This window comes from Cyrtonyx montezumae, unplaced genomic scaffold (assembly GCF_038088225.1).
Source record: "Cyrtonyx montezumae isolate F1298 unplaced genomic scaffold, pur_monq_1.0 scaffold_6, whole genome shotgun sequence".
Taxonomy (NCBI): domain Eukaryota; kingdom Metazoa; phylum Chordata; class Aves; order Galliformes; family Odontophoridae; genus Cyrtonyx; species Cyrtonyx montezumae.
In genome coordinates this window covers 13,340,392-13,358,826 of record NW_027072067.1, presented here as the reverse complement: position 1 = coordinate 13,358,826, position 18,435 = coordinate 13,340,392, and the positions used below count along the sequence as shown (strand labels likewise).

General features: G+C 46.9%; 1 protein-coding gene across 4 annotated transcripts in view; it reads left to right on the top strand.

Annotated features, from left to right (window-relative positions):
- Positions 1-1,897: 1,897 nt before the first annotated feature.
- The window catches only part of ADAMTS9 (ADAM metallopeptidase with thrombospondin type 1 motif 9), a 66,892-nt gene continuing 50,354 nt past the window's right edge, over positions 1,898-18,435 (top strand). For all 4 annotated transcript variants that reach the window (XM_065749523.1, XM_065749522.1, XM_065749525.1 and 1 more), the window contains exons 1-8: positions 1,898-2,093; positions 2,207-2,604; positions 3,935-4,094; positions 15,450-15,736; positions 16,495-16,578; positions 16,677-16,798; positions 17,194-17,234; positions 17,341-17,446. In XM_065749523.1, the coding sequence (XP_065605595.1) occupies positions 2,000-2,093; positions 2,207-2,604; positions 3,935-4,094; positions 15,450-15,736; positions 16,495-16,578; positions 16,677-16,798; positions 17,194-17,234; positions 17,341-17,446 (1,292 nt within the window). In that variant the 5' untranslated portion in view covers positions 1,898-1,999. The remainder of the gene's footprint in view (positions 2,094-2,206; positions 2,605-3,934; positions 4,095-15,449; positions 15,737-16,494; positions 16,579-16,676; positions 16,799-17,193; positions 17,235-17,340; positions 17,447-18,435) is intronic.

Sequence of the window (18,435 nt, the reverse complement as noted above, 5' to 3'; positions counted from 1 at the left end):
CAACACCAGCCCTGGTGTGAGGGGGTGGTGAGGCTCGGCCCAGTGGAATGGAGGATGCTTGTGAAATCCCATCCCGGCATGGCAGCTGCCCTGGGGGCATGCAGATAAAGCAGCAGAGCTGTTTCCCAATAGCCCTGTGACAGGAAAGCAAGGAGATGAGTAGGGCCGCATCCCTCACCCATAACACAGAACCAGCTCCACATAACCCTTCTCCCTCCCCTCTGACTCAGCTTTTCTCTCTGTTCCTCAGGCATCTCCTCTTGCTCCCTCCCTCCAGCATTGCTCCTCCATGCTCAAGGTCTGGTACTCTAACGCATACCCCACCTAAGTGCAGGATGTGGCCTGTGCTCCCCAGTCTCAAACAGGATACAGTCCATGTTCAGCCATAGCATATCCCTCTTTCCCAAAGACTGAAAGTGTTGGGGCATATGTGGACATTGTGAGAAGGTTTTAGAAGATGGACAGGGGTTCAGTAGTCCCAGGAGCACAACAGACTGGCACCACAGCATAGGAGCTGATACTGCATTGATGGTAAGGCAGTGAAGGCTGAGAAAACAAGGCAGCCTCACCTTGATGCAGTGATGTATCAGGATACTCTTTTTTTCTTTCATCCAGAAGCCCCAGGACTTTGGTGGCTTTTCAGACTCCATCAGGACATAACAGAGCATGGGAAGGGTGAGGACATCATGCTTCTTCATGACCAGCCCGAGAAGGCTGCACAGCAGGCCCAGCAGGCTTTGCAGATTGCAGCCAGCTCAGAATAGTTTGGTATCTTTCCTATTCTGAGGACTTCTTTCTCAATGTGTGTGTACATGAGCAGGCAATTAGCCATCAGGACAGGAAGATCATAGGATGGCTTAGGTTGGAATGGATCATCTGCCTGAAGATCATCCAGTTCCTAACACATGTGGTGCAGGCTCACTCACAACAGGTGAGTGCATGGAGATGCAGCCTTGTTTCGCTATTCTGAGGAGCTGTTCCTTTGCAGATGACTGGCACTTGAACCAGTTCTAAAGCTGGGAGCAAGAGACCCTAGTGCTGATGCTAGAGCTGGTCATATACTGGCAACTCAAGGCTGGAAGCACTCTGGCTTTGCTGAGCCTGACAAGGCCATCATCTTTCTTTTCCCTCAGGGTGCTGAAAACTTCACAACACAAAATTAATTCTAAATAAAGTTGCTCAAAATGCTTCACATCTGAGAAGTGCAGAGGAAAAGCAATGCTATAGAGTGTTGCACGTGGGATTCTTCGAGTATGTGTTCACTTCTTCAAGATGCCATAACCGGCATTTTTCTTTTCTTTTTTTAATACAAGAAAACTCTGGTCTCCTGCCGGTGAGTGAAGAAGCAACTCTTCCCTCGAGGTCCTCGCTCTGCCCGGGCCACAATGGGGTTTCGGACCCGCCCGCCCCGTCCAAGCGCGGTCCTGCCGCAGCGAAGGCTTTGCCTGGCGAAAACTTAAGAATCCGCCGATTCCTCCGACTGAAAGTGACATATTGGATGATGGGATGGGAGGAGAGGAAGGGCTGTCCCTGCTTCTGCAGGGCGGGATCTTTTTCTCCTGCTTGATCTATGGAGCCCGCCCCCTTAAATTGGCTCCCGGGAGTACCCCGTCCACCAGCCCGACGGGGGGAGAGGAGGAAAGCGAGGGAGTGCAGGCAGGCGGCCGGCCGGCCGGTTCCCCCATCCCGGCCCGTCGGTCCGTCCCGGCCCCTCCACCCCCCGGGCACCATGCGCGGCCCCCGGCGCCCCGCGCCCCGCCGGCCCGCCCGCCCCTAACGCAGCCCGGCTCCGGCGCTTCCCCCGGCATTGCTCCGAGGGGCGGGGAGGAGGAGGAGGAGGAGGTGGTGGTAGTGGTGGTGGGGGGGGGGGGTGGGAGAAAGGGGCGAGGAGAAAAAAAAGAAAGAAAAAAGAAAGGGAAGAAGGAAAGGAAAAAAGAAGGAAAAGAGCCTAAGCAAAGCGGGGGAAGGTTGCTCTCCTCTGAGGACAGCGCGCAGCACCATGCAGCTTGCGCCGCTGGCGCTGGCACTCACCACGCTCTTCATCGACGGCATAAGGACGGGAGCGAGGAGGCAGAAGCTGCACCCCAGGCAAGGTACGGGGGTGCTCTGGGAGTGGGAGGCGGCCCGGGGGTGCAGGGCTGCCGCCTCTGGGGGGCGAGGTACCCGGACTCCCAGCTCAGGGACATGTGCCTCTCTTCCCTTGCAGCGAAGCTGCTGGAGAAGCTCAGCGAGTACGAGATCGTGACTCCTACCCGGGTGAATGAGTTTGGAGAGCCCTTCCCCACCGATGTCCACTTCAGGCGGAGGCGGCGGAGCACCAACGCTGCCCCCGACGCCTGGACGGCCGCCGCCTCCTCCTCATCCTCCTCCCCTAAGGCACACTACAGGCTCTCCGCCTTCGGGCAGCAGTTCCTCTTCAACCTGACGGCCAGCTCGGCCTTCATCGCCCCGCTCTTCACCGTCAGCCTCCTGGGCGAGCCCGCCGCCGAGCAGCGGAACCTTTACGCCGAGGCTGCGGACACCGACGTGAAGCACTGCTTTTACCGGGGGCACGTTAACGCCCGGCCGCGGCACACCGCCGTCATCAGCCTCTGCTCCGGGATGGTGAGCCCCGGGTCCCGGCCCCACCGGGCGCCCAGCGGCGGCGACCGGGGCGGAAGCAAGGAGGAGGAGAAGCAGGCGAAGGAGGGTGGGCAGAGGGAATAGAGGCCGGCCCCCTTCCCCCGCCCCCGGCTGGGGTTACGGGATGGGGCCGGCTCGCCCCGGTTTGGGCTTTCTCGCAGCCCGCTTTTATTATCCCGTCGGATTGGGGGAAAGCCCTTCTGCTCCACGGGTTTTGGGGCAAAAGTGCCACCCAGCGGCACCCCGCCACGGAGATCAGCGGGTGGGGAGAGCCCTGCTGTGGAGCTCCCAGCAGACAGCCTGGCACGGACACCGACCCGCAGCCCGGAGCCTGGAGCGATGGCTGAGGGGTCCCCAGCAGTGCTGCCCCCAGAGCCTTCCTGCAGCATGGCACAGAGGCGTGACCTCAGAGGAGATGGACACAGGCTGCCTCGCAGCCCGTCCTGGTGTTCTGCTGCACCAGGGGATATTGGCAAAGGGATGAGCAGAAGCTGCCTAGCAATGCTCGTCCATATTATGGCACCCTCCTTGCAGCACTGGAGTGCCAGCGAGGCACGGGAAGCAACGACTGCCTCGGGTGCTCCCCTAGGAGGTCTCTGCTGGTCCCTGCTCCTACCAGGGGATACCAGGCTGATCGTGTCATGCTTCATCCCCAGGCCCCATCCCAGCAGGTTGGACTGGAGACTGAGCTGGGCTGGTGCACATGTGTGACTGGGCAGGCCTTTGTCCAGCACCATATCCAGTGAAGTTATCCTGTTTCCTAGCCTAGGATGGCTACAGGAAGTTTTTTTGTCCTGGATGTTTTGCTGACTTTTTTTGTTTTTTCCCCACCCTGTATTCATACTCGTGAGCAACTAACTGTCAGTGCTTCCATATCATGCACTAAAGTGGTGCCTTTCCATACTCAGGGGTTTCACTGGGTGGGCTCCTCTCTTGGGTCCTCACATCTGAGTTTAATGCCCGTTTCATGGACAGCTGCTGCATGAAAAAGTGGCACAATGCGTTGGGGTTGTGCTGGAGCATCATGGCCCCTTGGGCAGGAGTGGTTCAGTCATTGGCATAGGGACAAGGTCTGGCAGGCGTCCCCCTCATGTATTCCCTCCTACAAATTAAGACCTTGCTTTTCATAAGCTTAAGTGGGATGGCTGAAGGAAGTAGGTTGTGAGCAGTGTGATGGACAGCTAGAGTGCCAGCCTGTGCTTTCACAGGGGTTGTTGCAGAGCCAGTTCATGCACCTCCCTTGCTTAATGTTGGATTGGGTATTCCTGCCCCATGGCTTGTCACTGACCCTGTCCTTCTCTGTCCCACTCAGCTAGGCACATTCAAGTCTGATGATGGGGACTATTTTGTAGAGCCACTGCTGTCACTTGAGCAAGAGTATGAAGAAGAGCACAATAAGCCACACCTCGTCTACCGACATCGGACACCCCCAACCAACTCTTCAGGGGACAGACAGACTTGTGATACTCCAGGTACTCGTTTTGTTACTGTTCTTAATGACCTGGCCCTTATGAAAAGGGTAGAAAGGATGTGAGGTTGAGGACTCTTAGAGAAATGGTACTGCATGTGCTTGGAAGAGGTTCACAGTGGTACTGCTGTCCTGAAGAGACGTGTGCCTGTGTTTTCTAGTAATCAGTTATAAGGAAGTTGTGGTCAGGAAAAATGTTATGGTTTCTATTTCATCCCTACTGTAAGGTTGGCAGGAGATCCTTTGGGCTGTCCTGCCACAAATATCCCATGAGCCTTTAAACTTGTTTCTGTTCCCACCTCCATGTCATTCATAACCATTCTAACCTGATTTGCTCTCTGCCTGAAATTTTTTTTCTGTCCTTTTGATGACAATGTTCTGTCATGGTCTTGCTGCATCCCTGGTCCCCATCCCCAGATTTTGCTTCAAGTTGCAATGTCTTATTTCTTTCTGGTGAAAACGGAAAGGTACTGCCACCAACCCTAGCAGTTCTGCTCTTATTAATCACTTTTCCACGGTTTGTTTTCAAAGGCTCTTTTTTTTTCTTTCATTATGGCCTTTCCTCCACCAGAACTGTCACCATCTCCTCATCTTCCTGACCTTTTCAATCCCTCTTTCTAGTCTTTGCACATATGAAAGAGCACAAGCCTTTTTATCTCCTCTTCATGTGCTTTGGGGAGCAATAGCCTTGCTCCTACTGTCCCTATTATCAGCAACGGCCTCCTGCTGCTCTCTGCCTCCCTGACTTCCTGATTTTCACAACTAATCCTCTCCTTTGGCAGCAAGTACCTAAATTCTTCTCTGAAGAAGCTTACTCCCTCAGTGTCCCATTTCACCTTCTGTCTCTCCCTCTTCCTTTGGCCTGAAGCTAGTCCTGCAGGAGCTGCAAAGCCTAAATAGACTAGACCTTGACTGGCTTCCCTTGTGTGAGCAGAGAGTTGCTCACGTGCTGCAAAGCAGGTGGAGCTCCTCAGGGAGCAAATTTACCACGGGAGAAGTGTGGCACTGGATTTGGCTTGCATTTAGCACGTGTGACTGGTTTGGCACACATACCTGTGGGCTGTGGCCATCCTGTTGAGCTGCTCTGGTGCTTTGTGACGGTTTAGAGCTGATGTGTTAATGACATGTGTGTCATCTAGAGGACTTGTGGATATATGTCCACATGCAAACGTGTACTGGGGGACAATGGTGCCTCTCACAAGGCTGTTGTTTGTTCTTCCAAGGGTTGCTGCTGGACTATGCCATTCTGGTTTCTCTCTTCCAGCTGTTTCTGCTCCCTTCTTTGAGATCAGATGCAGGAGACTCAGAACAGTTGGAAAGAAACATGGAATCTGGCACAATTCATCAGCAGCCCTTGGAGGAATGGAGCAGCAGATCACAGGACTCATTGAACTAAAGGTAGCTGGGAGGGCAATTGCTTGACTCTGTAGTTATAACAGCCCATTGTATTCCCCCCCCCCCCACTCCCCTCTTGTATGCATCATAGCTTCTGTTATTCTTCTGAATAGGAATTAAAATGTTGCTCTTCACGAGAGTAAAATTCTATCCATGATATTACCTTTATGATGTACCTATGTTCTCTTCTCCTCTTTTCCATCATATTTGACTTCTTGCTTGTCTTTGTTTCCTTTCTGTTTTCAGTTGTTTGCTGTAGTGGAAGGAGGAGATCTTTGCCTCCCAAATGCAGATGTGAGGGTTCCAGGTAGCTGTGATAGCCTTGCTTTCCACCCTATCCTCTTTGCCTCCACCTCTACTGCCATCTCTGCTTTTGGAACAGAATGTTCTTTTGCTCAAAGAGGAAATTCATGTGAGGAAAGTCCGAAGTACCCACCCTACAGCGAGCATGGGAGACGGCCTTGCCAGGCAGTGGGGATATTAAGAATGACCTTCTGATGGTGCTCTTCCTGGAAATGATTAATAAGTGAGATATTGTGTGCCCTTACTGCGATGATGTAATTATGAACTGCCTGTGGTAATCAGGAAAAGTGTCCCTTGTGAGCTGACCGATAGAATGAGTAAAAGGCCCCATTTCCAAAGGCCTCTGTTGCATTTCTTTTAGATTTCAGCATCCTCAGGTCAGCTTAGAAAAGTGTTTAATTTTTGTTAAGTTTTAATTAGCAGTTTCTGATAATTGTGTAGGTACCCTGACATACAGGACTCTACAGAAGTTCTGAAAAAAGGCCTTTCTTCTCTGAAAGCTGATGGATACCAAATGCATAAGCTCATGCTGTACACCAGCAGGGTCCCCTGGCAATGCACTTCAGCCGTCTGGCGTATAGTTCAACAGCTGCAGTGAAAACTTTGGACAAAGTTTTCCTTGGGGTAAAGAGTACTGTTGTTTCAGTCATAGGAAATGGTGCAGTTCCTCCTCCTTCCCTTCTTTTAGTTACTACCGTGAATCAACTTGTCATCTGGTCGAGGATCTGGCAGGATATTTAGCTGTGCTTTCCTGAGCAGCTCTGTCGGGATGAAGACTTGACCAGGCGGCGGCGTGATGTCACTAGGTGCAGCGCTGCTACCGCCCATCGCTTCATGATAGCAAGCTCTTCCGATCCATATTATTAATATCTGGAGGAGGAAGAGAAAATATATTCTGATCCTGAAAAAAGAAGAGAAGGAAGTTGCTTATTGCGGAGCTGGAGTGCAGAGCTTTCCTGGAGCTCTGCAGAGGAACCATCTGACTCGGGTGATAAAAGGCACGGAGCTGCATCCTGGGGGGCTGCGGGATGCGGAGGCAGTGACCAGCTGGCCCCATGACCTCCAGCTGGGAGCTGCCTGGCAAGACCCTCCCTGGAAGGGATGTCTTCAGTTCTGTTGTCTTCTTCTCCTCATTTCTCTATTTTATCCTTGTGCTCCTTTTTTCCACCTCTCCTTTGTCTCACATTTCTCATACTGTTGTTGTGTTGTGGTTTTTTTTTTTTGTTTTGTTTGTTTGTTTGTTTTTCCCTTTGGTCACTGCTGCTTATACATTTGTTTATTTGCTGTTGGGTTTTCTTAATGGCCTTTTACTCAGTTCTAACTCTGCCTGTTGGCCACCCCTTGTTCTGAGACAGATATAGTCTTCGTCTACCTGGTGCCTCATCTATTACAGCTGCCCCATGGCCAGCAGTATAAATGCAAGAGTTGGATATTTTTGATGCAAGCTCAGCTCTTTCATTGCTCCAAACTTTGCAAATTCCTTGCAGCTTTTACTGTGACCCTCGTGCAGAATTCCTTAATGAACTCTTTTGGGCAGCTCCTACTTTTCTCCCACTGTGTTTGCATTTCTACCCTCCTGATTTCTGCTGTTTCCTTTAGAGCTTTGTTAGCTAAATGCCTCCCTGCTCATGCCTCATTTTTCATAATTATTTTATATTGAAGACCCACCTGTGGCTGAGATTAATAAATCAAGCACTACACATACAGTGAGCATTGGCTATTACCAAGGCTTTCATTTCTGGCCTGTCCTGCTCATCCTGAGGTTGATGTTGGATGTGGGCTCCAGGGCTAGGAGTGAAGATCTTGCACAAAGATCCGGCTACTTAATGAGAGCACTTTGAACAGGAATATACACTGCAGGCAAAACTCCTCATGCAGAAGCAGCAATAACATTTGAGGGTGCCAAACTAGTAGGAAGATTATTAGAGCTTTTCCTCTGTTTGGAGTAGAGACAGAGGGCTGAAGCCAAAGCACAGGCCTTCCAACAAAGAGTGTTGCAGGGGTGAGATGCTCAATGCAGGCCTAGAGGAGAGCAGGACAAGGCAGATGTTACCTGAACTGGGTTGACTCTGTCCTATATGGTGTTAGGGGAGATGTGAAAGCCCAATGACTTTGCTTTCAGAAGATCAAAACAAAAAAAAACAAAAACAAAACCAACCAACCAAACAAAAAAAACCACCAACCCTGTACTGGACACAGCCTCCAGGCTTGTCACATGCCTTTACCTGCCAGTGATGGACACAGGGGGGTCCCAAATTCACAGCTGGCTATTTAGTCATAAGGTGCTGAAATGGTTTGCTTGACTGGGGGGCAGCATTTTGCCTCTGGCTTCTGCAGCTGGGCTTGGCAGCTCCAGAAAGTCACAGCCCATGTACTGATTTGGGCAAGGAGGAGGAGAGAAGTGTGTGTAAGTTGTACAGAGAAAATGACTGTAATAAGTGTAAGGCAAATTGACAATGGGAGCTAGATTTTGCTGCCGAGTTAGTGTAATACAGGAATAGTCAGTAATATGTCACTGATTTTTTTTGTTGTTGTTGTTGATTAATGAGTAATCAGTAATAGATTACTCTTTTATAGTAACTTTAACAACCCTTCCCACTGAGCATGACACTGGGGAGTCATCAAAGCAAAGAGGTGCAACCCTGTGCCTTGAGTGATTGGGTGCATGGTGCAGCCAACTCAATGTGACCTCATTAACGTGTGTTAATTAGCACACACGCACTCAGTCCTTGCAGGTGGTTGTCTTTTCTGAGTGCCACTCATGGGAGGTCATTGGTGGACCATGGTGCCACTGTAACCCCAGTGAAAGAGACTGGGAGATGTGGTGGGAGCTGGGTGCCATGGGTAGAGCCTTGCTTTGTCCCTTTTTGTGCTGTGAATTAGTGTTTGAGCTCCTGCCATTGTCTGGCATGAGGTGTACACTCAGTGTGAGAAACGGCTCTAGTGGGGAATGGGGTTGAAAAGGACAGCAGTGGAACATCTCACACATTCTACAGAGCATTTATGTCTTATATTCTGATTTTATACAGGCAGAAACTTTGAATGTCTTTTCCAGAGGGCTTGATGTTAACAGTCTTACTGGATGCTTTGCATCAAACTGGGTAAAGCCTCTTCACATTTTTGCTGTTTCTTTTGGACCATTTGTCTTGCCTCCAGCCATGGGCTTGTTTTGGTTTTCAAGTCGTGATCCAGTGGTATTTCGCATGCTAGGTGTCTGGTTTCCAGGCAGGTCTTCAGGCAAGTTCTGTACTGCTGGATCTCACATAACTGGGGTTGCAGAAGAGCTGCAGGGTGGTTTTCCTAAGCCTTTGCTTCCAGGTTGAGCAATCCTTGAGCTCTTCAGAAGTCTGTTTAAGCTGTCAGCTCTGCTTTTGACTTCGGGGTAATACATTGACTTCGTTCTTTCCTTCTAAAAAGTTTATCACTTTAAGGAAGTGGGTTGTAATTTATAGTCAGAGAGTAATTATTTCAGGTTTCCTTCCCTCCCGAAAACAGCAAAGGAAAGTTATGTCACAGGTCGTTATGCTAATATAATTAATTCTATTTCTGGCCTCCCATTGAGGTAATAGCTCTGCAACAGCCAACTAGTGCTTAGTTAAATGGGCCTGGGATGTCTGACACAAGCTTTTCCCATACTGAGCTGGGAAAGGGATTGGGCTGTAGCGTTTGTGCTATTTCACTGTGGAACAAGTGAAGTAAGACTTCAAACAGACTTCGGTGTAAAATAAATAAATAAATAAAATTGGATCACTGTTACTGATGCAGATCCCGTAATTGCAAGGTTTGTTGTTAGCCAGGTGCACGCCCTTTGTGGCGCTGAAAATGCATCAAAGGTCCGTCTGGAAAGAAAGGTTGTTTCTGGAACAGTGAAAGACCACATTGTTATTGATCGATTATTTGTTTTGCAACTCCGATGCGGTTAAGAGATTCTCCTGGAGTCAAAAGGGATGTCCTTGCAGTTTTGCAACTACTGTTTCATTGTCTTTACTGATGTCTGCTGAAGAAAGGGGGTGAGTGAGACATGGAGCTATTTCTTTGGTATTTTCCTTCTCTACCCTCTGGCATATCCTAATGAAAATGAACAGTCTGACTGTCCTGTGGCTTTTCTTCCCCCATTGCCTGTATTGTCATTAACAGCATCACTGTGGCCAACTTCTAGGTCAAGTTCTTTTTTCCTATTGGGATTTTGTTCATTTTTATGGAGTTTCAGCACACAGATGTGGTGATCCCAGTGTCGTTTCTCACTGGCATCGATTGGTACAGCATAGTTTGAGCCGTTGCTAGGTGTGAATGTGGATATCTTGCTAGCATCCTTATCAGCATGCCTTCTCCAGGGCAAACATACAACACTACACTGTCCCTTTCCTGTTACAGAATTAAGGGCAATGCATGGCTGATACAAAAACAAAGGCTATTTGTCATCTTCCCAGCTGCAGTAGCATCGTTTAGGTGACAATGAACTTCAGTCAGCTTTTAGAGGATGCTGGAGACAGAAATCTGTGTGTACAGTGCACATTCAGAGCGGCCATGTCTCCAGTTCATAATGAATGCCAGAGTCTCCACTGCCCACATGAATCACACAGCTATACTGACTTTTCTAACTCAGAACAAGAAAACTACTTTGCATCAAAACATTTTTCAAGAACCATTTAGATAGCTGCAAGCAAACAGCTGTCAGTCACTATGGCTTCGTTTCAACCTCTGGAGCCCCTGCAGATGTACCCTTCTGAAATCTGTGTTTTGTTGCTCTGGCCACCAAGCAGGAATATGACACACTGAAAATTTCATGAAGAGCAAGGCAATGAGCACAGGGGTTGGGTACTCACAGGGCAGAGGCCAGGCCCAGCAAGTGCATCTTCAGAAGCTCTGCAGGCAGATTTGGTGAGCCCAAAGGCAGCAGCCCCAGATGGTGTCCTGATGTGCTGGCATTCCTGAAACAGTGGGTTATGGAACTGGTACCAGTGATTTTTTTTATTATTTTTATTTTTATTTTTTTGCATTGTAACAGTGTCAGCTGTCCTTTAAACCAATTTTGTATCCAGTTCAGTGGAGCTTTTGTGCCATGCAGTTGTGAGATGCAGCTATTTATTTATTTTTTGTCTGTAAGATCACCTTGAATCATTTTCCCCCACATGCTCAACTGGCATGTGCCTTAAAAAGGTAACTCACTGGTTTATTCGTTAATCTACTTTCTGTCTGCTCTGCAAAACTGATAGATTTCATGTACAACTTCTTCATTAAGCTGAGAAAAATTCTTTACAGCCAGAATGCATTCTCTCATACATCATCAGGAAAGGAAATGTCAAGAGTATGTGTGGTCTTTGGTGCTTAGATGGTGTAAAAACAGAGAATATTTTTCTTTCAGTGGGACATTGATTGGTTGTAACTGCAGGAAGAAAGGTGGGATCATGCCAAGGTTGGGTTCAGCATCTCTGCGGAAGTCTTTTTCTCACCCTCCTCTGCTCTGCTTCATCTAAACTGCTCTTGAGGATTTAGTGTTGCTTGTTGGGCTTTGTATATTTACATTTATGACAAATGTCAAGCTATGAACTGGGAGCAGCAGCAGGTACTGCTGGGCACTGACCTGAAGATCTGAACATTGCTCCCATCAGACACCTAGGAAGCCACTTAGGTGTGTAAGTGCAAAATTGAAAGTAGAGGAAGAAAAGTTTTGGGTGGTCATGGGGGCTTGATACATTCATATAAACACTTCTCTTTGCCACATTTGTTTTAGAAGCTCATTCTTCCTCTCCTGGAAGAGTTTGGGAGGCAGCTTTCCTGTGCCAAGGTTCTTTTCTAATTCCAAGTCCTTCCTATAGCATCACAGCACTGATGTGGAGCAGATCAAGGTGCTCAATTCCCCCTGCTTCACACTTCCACCCTGGCTGCAGTCCCAGAGGGGTGAGAAGCTGCCAGCAACCAAGGGAGCTCTTCTGCACCCTGGGTTGTGCTGCTGCATGTGTGGGGTTGCAGTAGTCACAGCAATAGAGGGTTCGGCAGCCACTGTTGTAACCACTATGGGCAGAAAATTTGGGTAAGTGACTGTGACCAGAGCTTGTACCGAAGCTTTAGGACAGAGAGGGCACAGGCTGCTTCAGGGAGCCTGGCTGAATTATGATCTGCTTCACAAAGGTGTGCAATAAATATTTAACTTCTGGACTAAGATGTTCTCATCTGCAGGGCTGGATCAGAGCAGTTCTAAGCCATGGAATAGCAAACTTTATGTTTAAAAACCCTTGGTCATATGTTTAGAAAATGTACACTAGTATGCTGATTTGAGAGTACTATGCTCTGTTTCCATAAGGGATTGGTCATTAATGTCATTAGCTCAAGAAATAGATTATTTTTCCCTCTCTCACTTTTTTTTTTTTTTAACTTCCTTTGCTATGTGCAGCTCTCATGAACTTGGAGCTGAGCTGGAATTGCTTTCATTGTCACATGTCTTATTTAATTGTGCAAATTGCTTTCTATTCCAAGGACAAGTAATGCAGAAATGGAAAGGATTAGAACTGTTGATTGCCGTTTCTTTTAATTTTTGGTTTTAGCATAACAATAGCTACTATTTCAAAAGCAGTCCCTGGCTCTGCCCTGTCACCCTTCCATGCAGGAAAAGTACTGGGGTAGGACCTGATTCCCCCCTGCCCTTTCCCTCACGATGGATCCAATAGCCGTTAGTCAGTGGGAATCATCTGTAAATCATCTCTGGGCTGAGGTTTATGCAAGCCAGTATAGATGGCATGGGTTGAAAGATGCTGTCAGGAAGGGACATCCCTGTTCACAGTGAATGTCACAGGATGTTTTTTAAGTCTCACATAACAAGCAAAGAAATAAAGCTTAAAAAAATGTAGTCACATTCAGGTTTGTCTAAAGATAGTGCAACTGCCAGGTGTTGTCTTAGTAAAGCAAGCAGTAAAAAGGATGTTATTAACTGCTTTTAACCACTTTGGAAAGGAGTACTGGCCATTGAAGGAGTGCACAGAGTGGCTTTGTACTTGAATTATTGATCCATTGCATGGTTTACAAGTGATTGTCTGCTCGTTAGGGTTTTGTTTCTTTGGCAAATTAAAGAAAACGTTTGGATACTAAAACCCACTCAGTCATTGCCTTGTGTAGGTAGATGTTTCCCAGGTCATTTGTAAAGATTGAGAGCTTGCCAAGCAAACTGTTTTGCTTCCTGATTTCTGTTAATATATTAAAGGTAAAACCAGGTGGAAAAAATGTGTTGCAGTGGGAAGCTGGCGTCATGAAATGATGGTTTTCTTGTGTGGTGTGGGAGTTTTTCACTTATGCTTAATTAAACGTCAGCAGGCTGCACCATTCAGGAAAAGTGTTTCTGTTGTGTTGTGGCCATCAGCATGAGAGATCAGCAGCACGAGGCACATGGGGTGCTGGCAGTCCTGTGTGCAGCTCCCAGGAAGGCTGGTGGGAGTTTTCATGCATGGGTTGAGAGCAGTACACTGTCGTTAGGGTTTAATCTTTTACAGGTGAATGTGCACCGGCCCTGAGTGTAGTTATACACAAGATGGGTGAAGATAACAGCTTGCTACTGCCAAAGTCCAGGAGGGGCTTTACGTGCTGGGTATCCCCAAGCACTTACGCTTGGTTTTACAGTAACTAGGTTTGCTTTATGTGACTAGTGTCCAGATATCACACTGGAGTGGTTAGATTTGTGGAAAAAATATGTTCATTTTTGAGGGCATGAGTTGTGCGTTGGACAGAGGAAGCACACTGATATTGTTCTAGCATTGTACAAGACCACTGTAACTAGAAAAAAGGTGTTTTTCCTCTGTACTGGGCAGTGTGATCATGGTGAATGTGAATTAATATCTTCAAATTTCTCCAGCATAGCAGGTGCATCCACAAATCCTTGACATTTCCCTCTTCTTTTGCTTTCCTCCACACTGCAGCTCTCTTGCTGAGCATCTTGCAGTCCTTCACGCATTCTTTCCTCGAGTACCTGACTCCTTTGGAAGTTAGTTGCTTACAAGGGAAATCAAAGTGACTAGCCAAGGGTGCAGAGAGGAGGCATGCAGCATGCAGGGGACTGGGCAAAGGGCTGAGGTTAGCACTTTCTCCACCATCTGGTCTTCCTCTCACCTTTAAGTTATTTGTATGCAGAGTTGGCTTCCTGCACTGATTGGCACTGCACAAGTCAGAATAATGTCACGGTTGCCCACGAAGCTGTGCCAGCATGAGAGCACAACCTTGCCAGCACAACGGCATTGATTAGTGCAGAGGAACTAGGGCAATCCAATTATAGCCACAAATGCCATTGGCTTTCTCAAATTCTTACTCGAATAACTGTGGACTGTCTGCTGCGTTAAGGTGGTCTGGGCTGTATCAAGTAAGGAGAGTTCACAGGACTTAGGTCGTGCAGAGTAAATGGAATTTAATTCTTAAATATTCCGTTGCCTATTTACATGTGAGGAAAAACAGCATTTTTTGGATGGGTAGATGCTGGCCAACCCCTTTGCCTGCCATGATATTAGAGTATGTATTTTATAGGGGGTTTTTTGGGGTTTTTTTTTTTTGAAATTATTACCAAATATCCAGAAGGAAGCTACACATCAAAAATAGCTAAGAAGTTTCTTATCACTTAAATCTTGTTTGAACATTGAATATTACTTTGTTCCCTAATATTATGCTTCCTCTAGCCTACTCAGTGGGTCAGATAAGGAAATGGGATATTTTTCACCAGCACAACTAAATTAAACTAAAGCTGCAAAGACTGTGAGGGATGTAGCCTGGAGTCTTAGATGAGTTGTTCAGATCTGGCTTTATATTAAATGCAGAAACGAACAGACTCTCGTGGATGAATCACATTCAATTAGCAACTTCCTATGATGAAATGATTAAAAATTAAGTGGCATCAAATAAGACTGATTTTGCTCTTACATTTAAATAATGCTATAATTACACACTAATCAGATGGTAAATCTTAATTGTACATGTTCCATATGTTTTATTTGCCTGTTCTCCCTCTTCACTTTGTCGTCTTTGTGTCAGCATGGAATATATTTTCAGGCTGCTTTTATGTTTGGCCTAATTGAATATCAAAAGCAGTATATGTGAAACTTCCTGAATTCTATTCTTTAGCCAGTGGCAGCTGTGCTATTAGATGACCTTTTCCATTCCTGTAGCACAGAATAATAAAGGGAGTGGGGGAACTGAAGCCCAGCCATGTTATTGTTAGAGACAGAAATAAATCATATATAATTGCTTCACTATGAAGGCCAAATCCTGCCGTCCTTCATGCCTGAGCTAGAAATACAGGATTTGAACCTTTGTTTCCTGTTCTTTCCTGGCCACCTTGAACGTGCCCAGAATCCTCACACCACAGTTGCTAATTACCATCACTGGGCTTGGGGAAAACGAGTCCAACCACATCCTGGGTTCTATGGTGGCCCCACTGTCTGAAAACCATTGCTTGCAGTATCACTGGCTTCAGTGAGGTTACCTAAGCCTTTAAAAGCTAAGAAAAGCCTTAGATGTTGGAAAACCTGGTGGGCTTCCATGTAGGGCTTCTGTTATGGTTAGCTGTTTAGAACGTTTGCTAAACATTTGATTGAAGTAAATAGGTACTTTAACATGAAATGTATGGATTATCATGTTTATTTGCTCTGGAATGTACTTAATGATTGTGTCTGTTTTTTAATCATAGATCATGAACATAGTCATAAAAAGAACAAGCGGAAACACTGGAGAAAACAATGGGTAGAAAGCAGCTTATTATCTGACACGGAAATGTTGAAACACAGCCTGGAAGTGAATTCATTTTCTACAGATAGCAATGAGACAGGGAATGTCAGTGAGAAGAAGAGCCACAGAAGAACAAAGAGGTTTCTCTCCTATCCTCGATTTGTGGAAGTGATGGTGGTGGCTGACAGCAGGATGGTTGCCTACCATGGGGCTAATCTGCAGCACTATGTCCTAACCCTAATGTCAATAGTAAGTATTCAGCAGGGGGGAGAGATTCACCAACAGAGGCCAAAGACCCTACTTTGGGCTGTGTTTTTATGTGATACCATCACTTTGCCTCAACTAGGTATGGAGATAATGGCAAGATTAGAGTTAAGCTTGGCTGGGGAACACTGGTTAGTGTCTTCTACCTTCTCAAACACATCCTGCCCCACTTCCTTTCAGCTTTCCGAACCCCAGACAGCAAGAGAAGTGTCACTGGCCCTGTGATCCACACACTGAACCCCTCTGTTTATTTAGGCCTGTGAGGAGTAACAGCTGAATTAAAAATATGCTTTGGGGTCCATGTCTTCCCAGGGATGGATGCTAGTAGACTATGCACTTGCCTCAGTTCTCTTTCTGTTTAAAAGAGGAAGAGCCTGTGAACACCTTGGTCTTTGCTGTGGTCCATGGTTGGCTTTCCAGGCTGTAGGCAAGCATTCTTGTAGCTACTGGCAATAGGATGCTGTGCCCAGACAGGCAGCTCTATAGTCGCATGGTTACTGGATGTGAATATCCAGCTTAGTAATGTCACTGCAGGGACTTTCATTCTATTCAAAGCACTTGAGAAAACTTACCTATGACAGTCTTGATCAATAGTCACTGCACCTCTGAGCAAAGAGATCTTGTGATTTGGAGATACGGGACAGAAGTGCATCTCAGGAGAAAAATGGCTGCAGAATGAAAATTGTGCATGTGTTGTCTTACTTGCTTTCTTGAAGAATTTTGAATATTTCTTCTTAAAACAGGTGGCTTCCATCTACAAAGACCCAAGCATTGGAAATTTAATTAATATTGTTATTGTGAAGTTGGTTGTGATACATAATGAACAGGTAACGGAAGTGGTTTTCTTCTCCTTCTGTTTAACAGTGGGGTTTATAGTGGGCCTTGTGACAAATGACTGAAAACTTTTATGTGTATCACTTGTTAGGATGGTCCTGCAATATCTTACAATGCCCAGACGACATTAAAAAACTTTTGCCAGTGGCAGCAGTCCCAGAACCACCCCGAAGGAAGTCATCTGCAGCATGATACAGCTGTGCTTGTCACCAGGTATGGTGTAGAGTCTCATGAAGACCATAGCCAGCCACATGTCAGGCTGTGTGTTCGTTATAGTTGTAGCTATGGGAAACATTTCATTTTCAATGTAAGTGTAATGGCATGCAGTTGTGAGAGCAGTGTAATTATGGGTGTAATTGGGATAACATATCCACCATAGTGGTAGATGACAGTTCAGGACTGCCCAGGTCTGACCAAGACTCAACGTGTGGTGAAATCTTCTGGCTGGAAAGGAGCTGGTTCTGATTTCTGCTGGATGATGTGACAAAACAGCATGAGGAGCTTTGGTGGAGGACCAAGAAGTGCTTACGAATGTCTTTATTATTGTGCTTGTGATTTAACTCACTGCTGCATTGAAAATTAATGTGTCAGGTCTGTTCTGCTTTCAGACAGGATATTTGCAGAGCGCATGACAAGTGTGATACTCTGGGTAAGGAAAACCTTTTCTGTGTAATTTAAAAAGAATGTTAGTGGCCTGTGCTGAACTGTGAGCAATGTGTTTTTTTCCTATTGTAAACCTCTGTGTTCTCTCCCAGGTTTGGCAGAGCTGGGCACTGTCTGTGACCCCTACAGGAGCTGTTCAATTAGCGAAGATAACGGACTGAGCACTGCTTTCACAATAGCACATGAACTTGGCCATGTGTATGTTTTATGTAAATACATTTACATTTAAATAGCTTGAGATTTATGCTAGCTGAGACTTGCCAGCCAGGCTAGGGCTTGGTACCTACTGAGCCTAATTATTTGAGAGGATATAAATATACTTGGGTAGAAGGTGTACTGTCTAGGAAGATTAAGCTGTAATGTAACTTGGTGGCAATGGAGTGCTACAGATTTTATCTGAGAGCAGCAAAATGGGCGGATCCACGTTTTGGGGTGGAGGATTGACAGGGTATCCCACAAAGCACCTAAGCAGGGGAAGAGAGCTAACAAAATCCCATGTTGTATCTACGTGCAAATGTCAGCAGGAACTTCTTCAGCAGCCAGTGTCTCAGCCATGGGAACAGCTGTCTTTTTGGCCAAGACTGGGAGGTGCTGAGTGCTTTGGGGAGGACCCATGCCGGGGATATGAGCATAGCACAGCAGCTATGCAAAAGGGGGAATTTACCCAGGACATATGGCAGCTGGTTGGGGAGTATAAATGAGCCTGACACACCTGCTGAGCCATTTCACTAAGGAAAATCTCACGACAGTGGGTATGCCCAGCAAAGATGCTGTCATTCAAGATTCACCTCCTCCAGTGGAAATTTTGTTGATTTTGAGGGGGAGTACTGAGAAGGTCATTTTAGCTCATGTACTCTTTTACCCCCGGATACGGCCCTGTTGGGTAGCTGGTTCAGTCCAAAGCCACCTCACGCCTGGTTTGCAGTGGAAGCCTGTAGGTGTGGGACGGATGAGTACTCAGGAACAGATCACTTGTTGTTTTACACTCCCCTTTTCTGCACGAAGGGCTGGTTCATCTGTTCTATCTTTAACAGCAGTAGTATTTGTTCAAATGAGATTTCCTGACAAATCTCCCCCAAGTTTTGCTTTCCTCACACCCCAGCTGTGGCTAATTCCCTCACTAGCATTGCCTGAGAGCTGCTGAGGGGTTAGCAGCACTCCCAAGCTGGAAATGTCCCTTTGCTCTT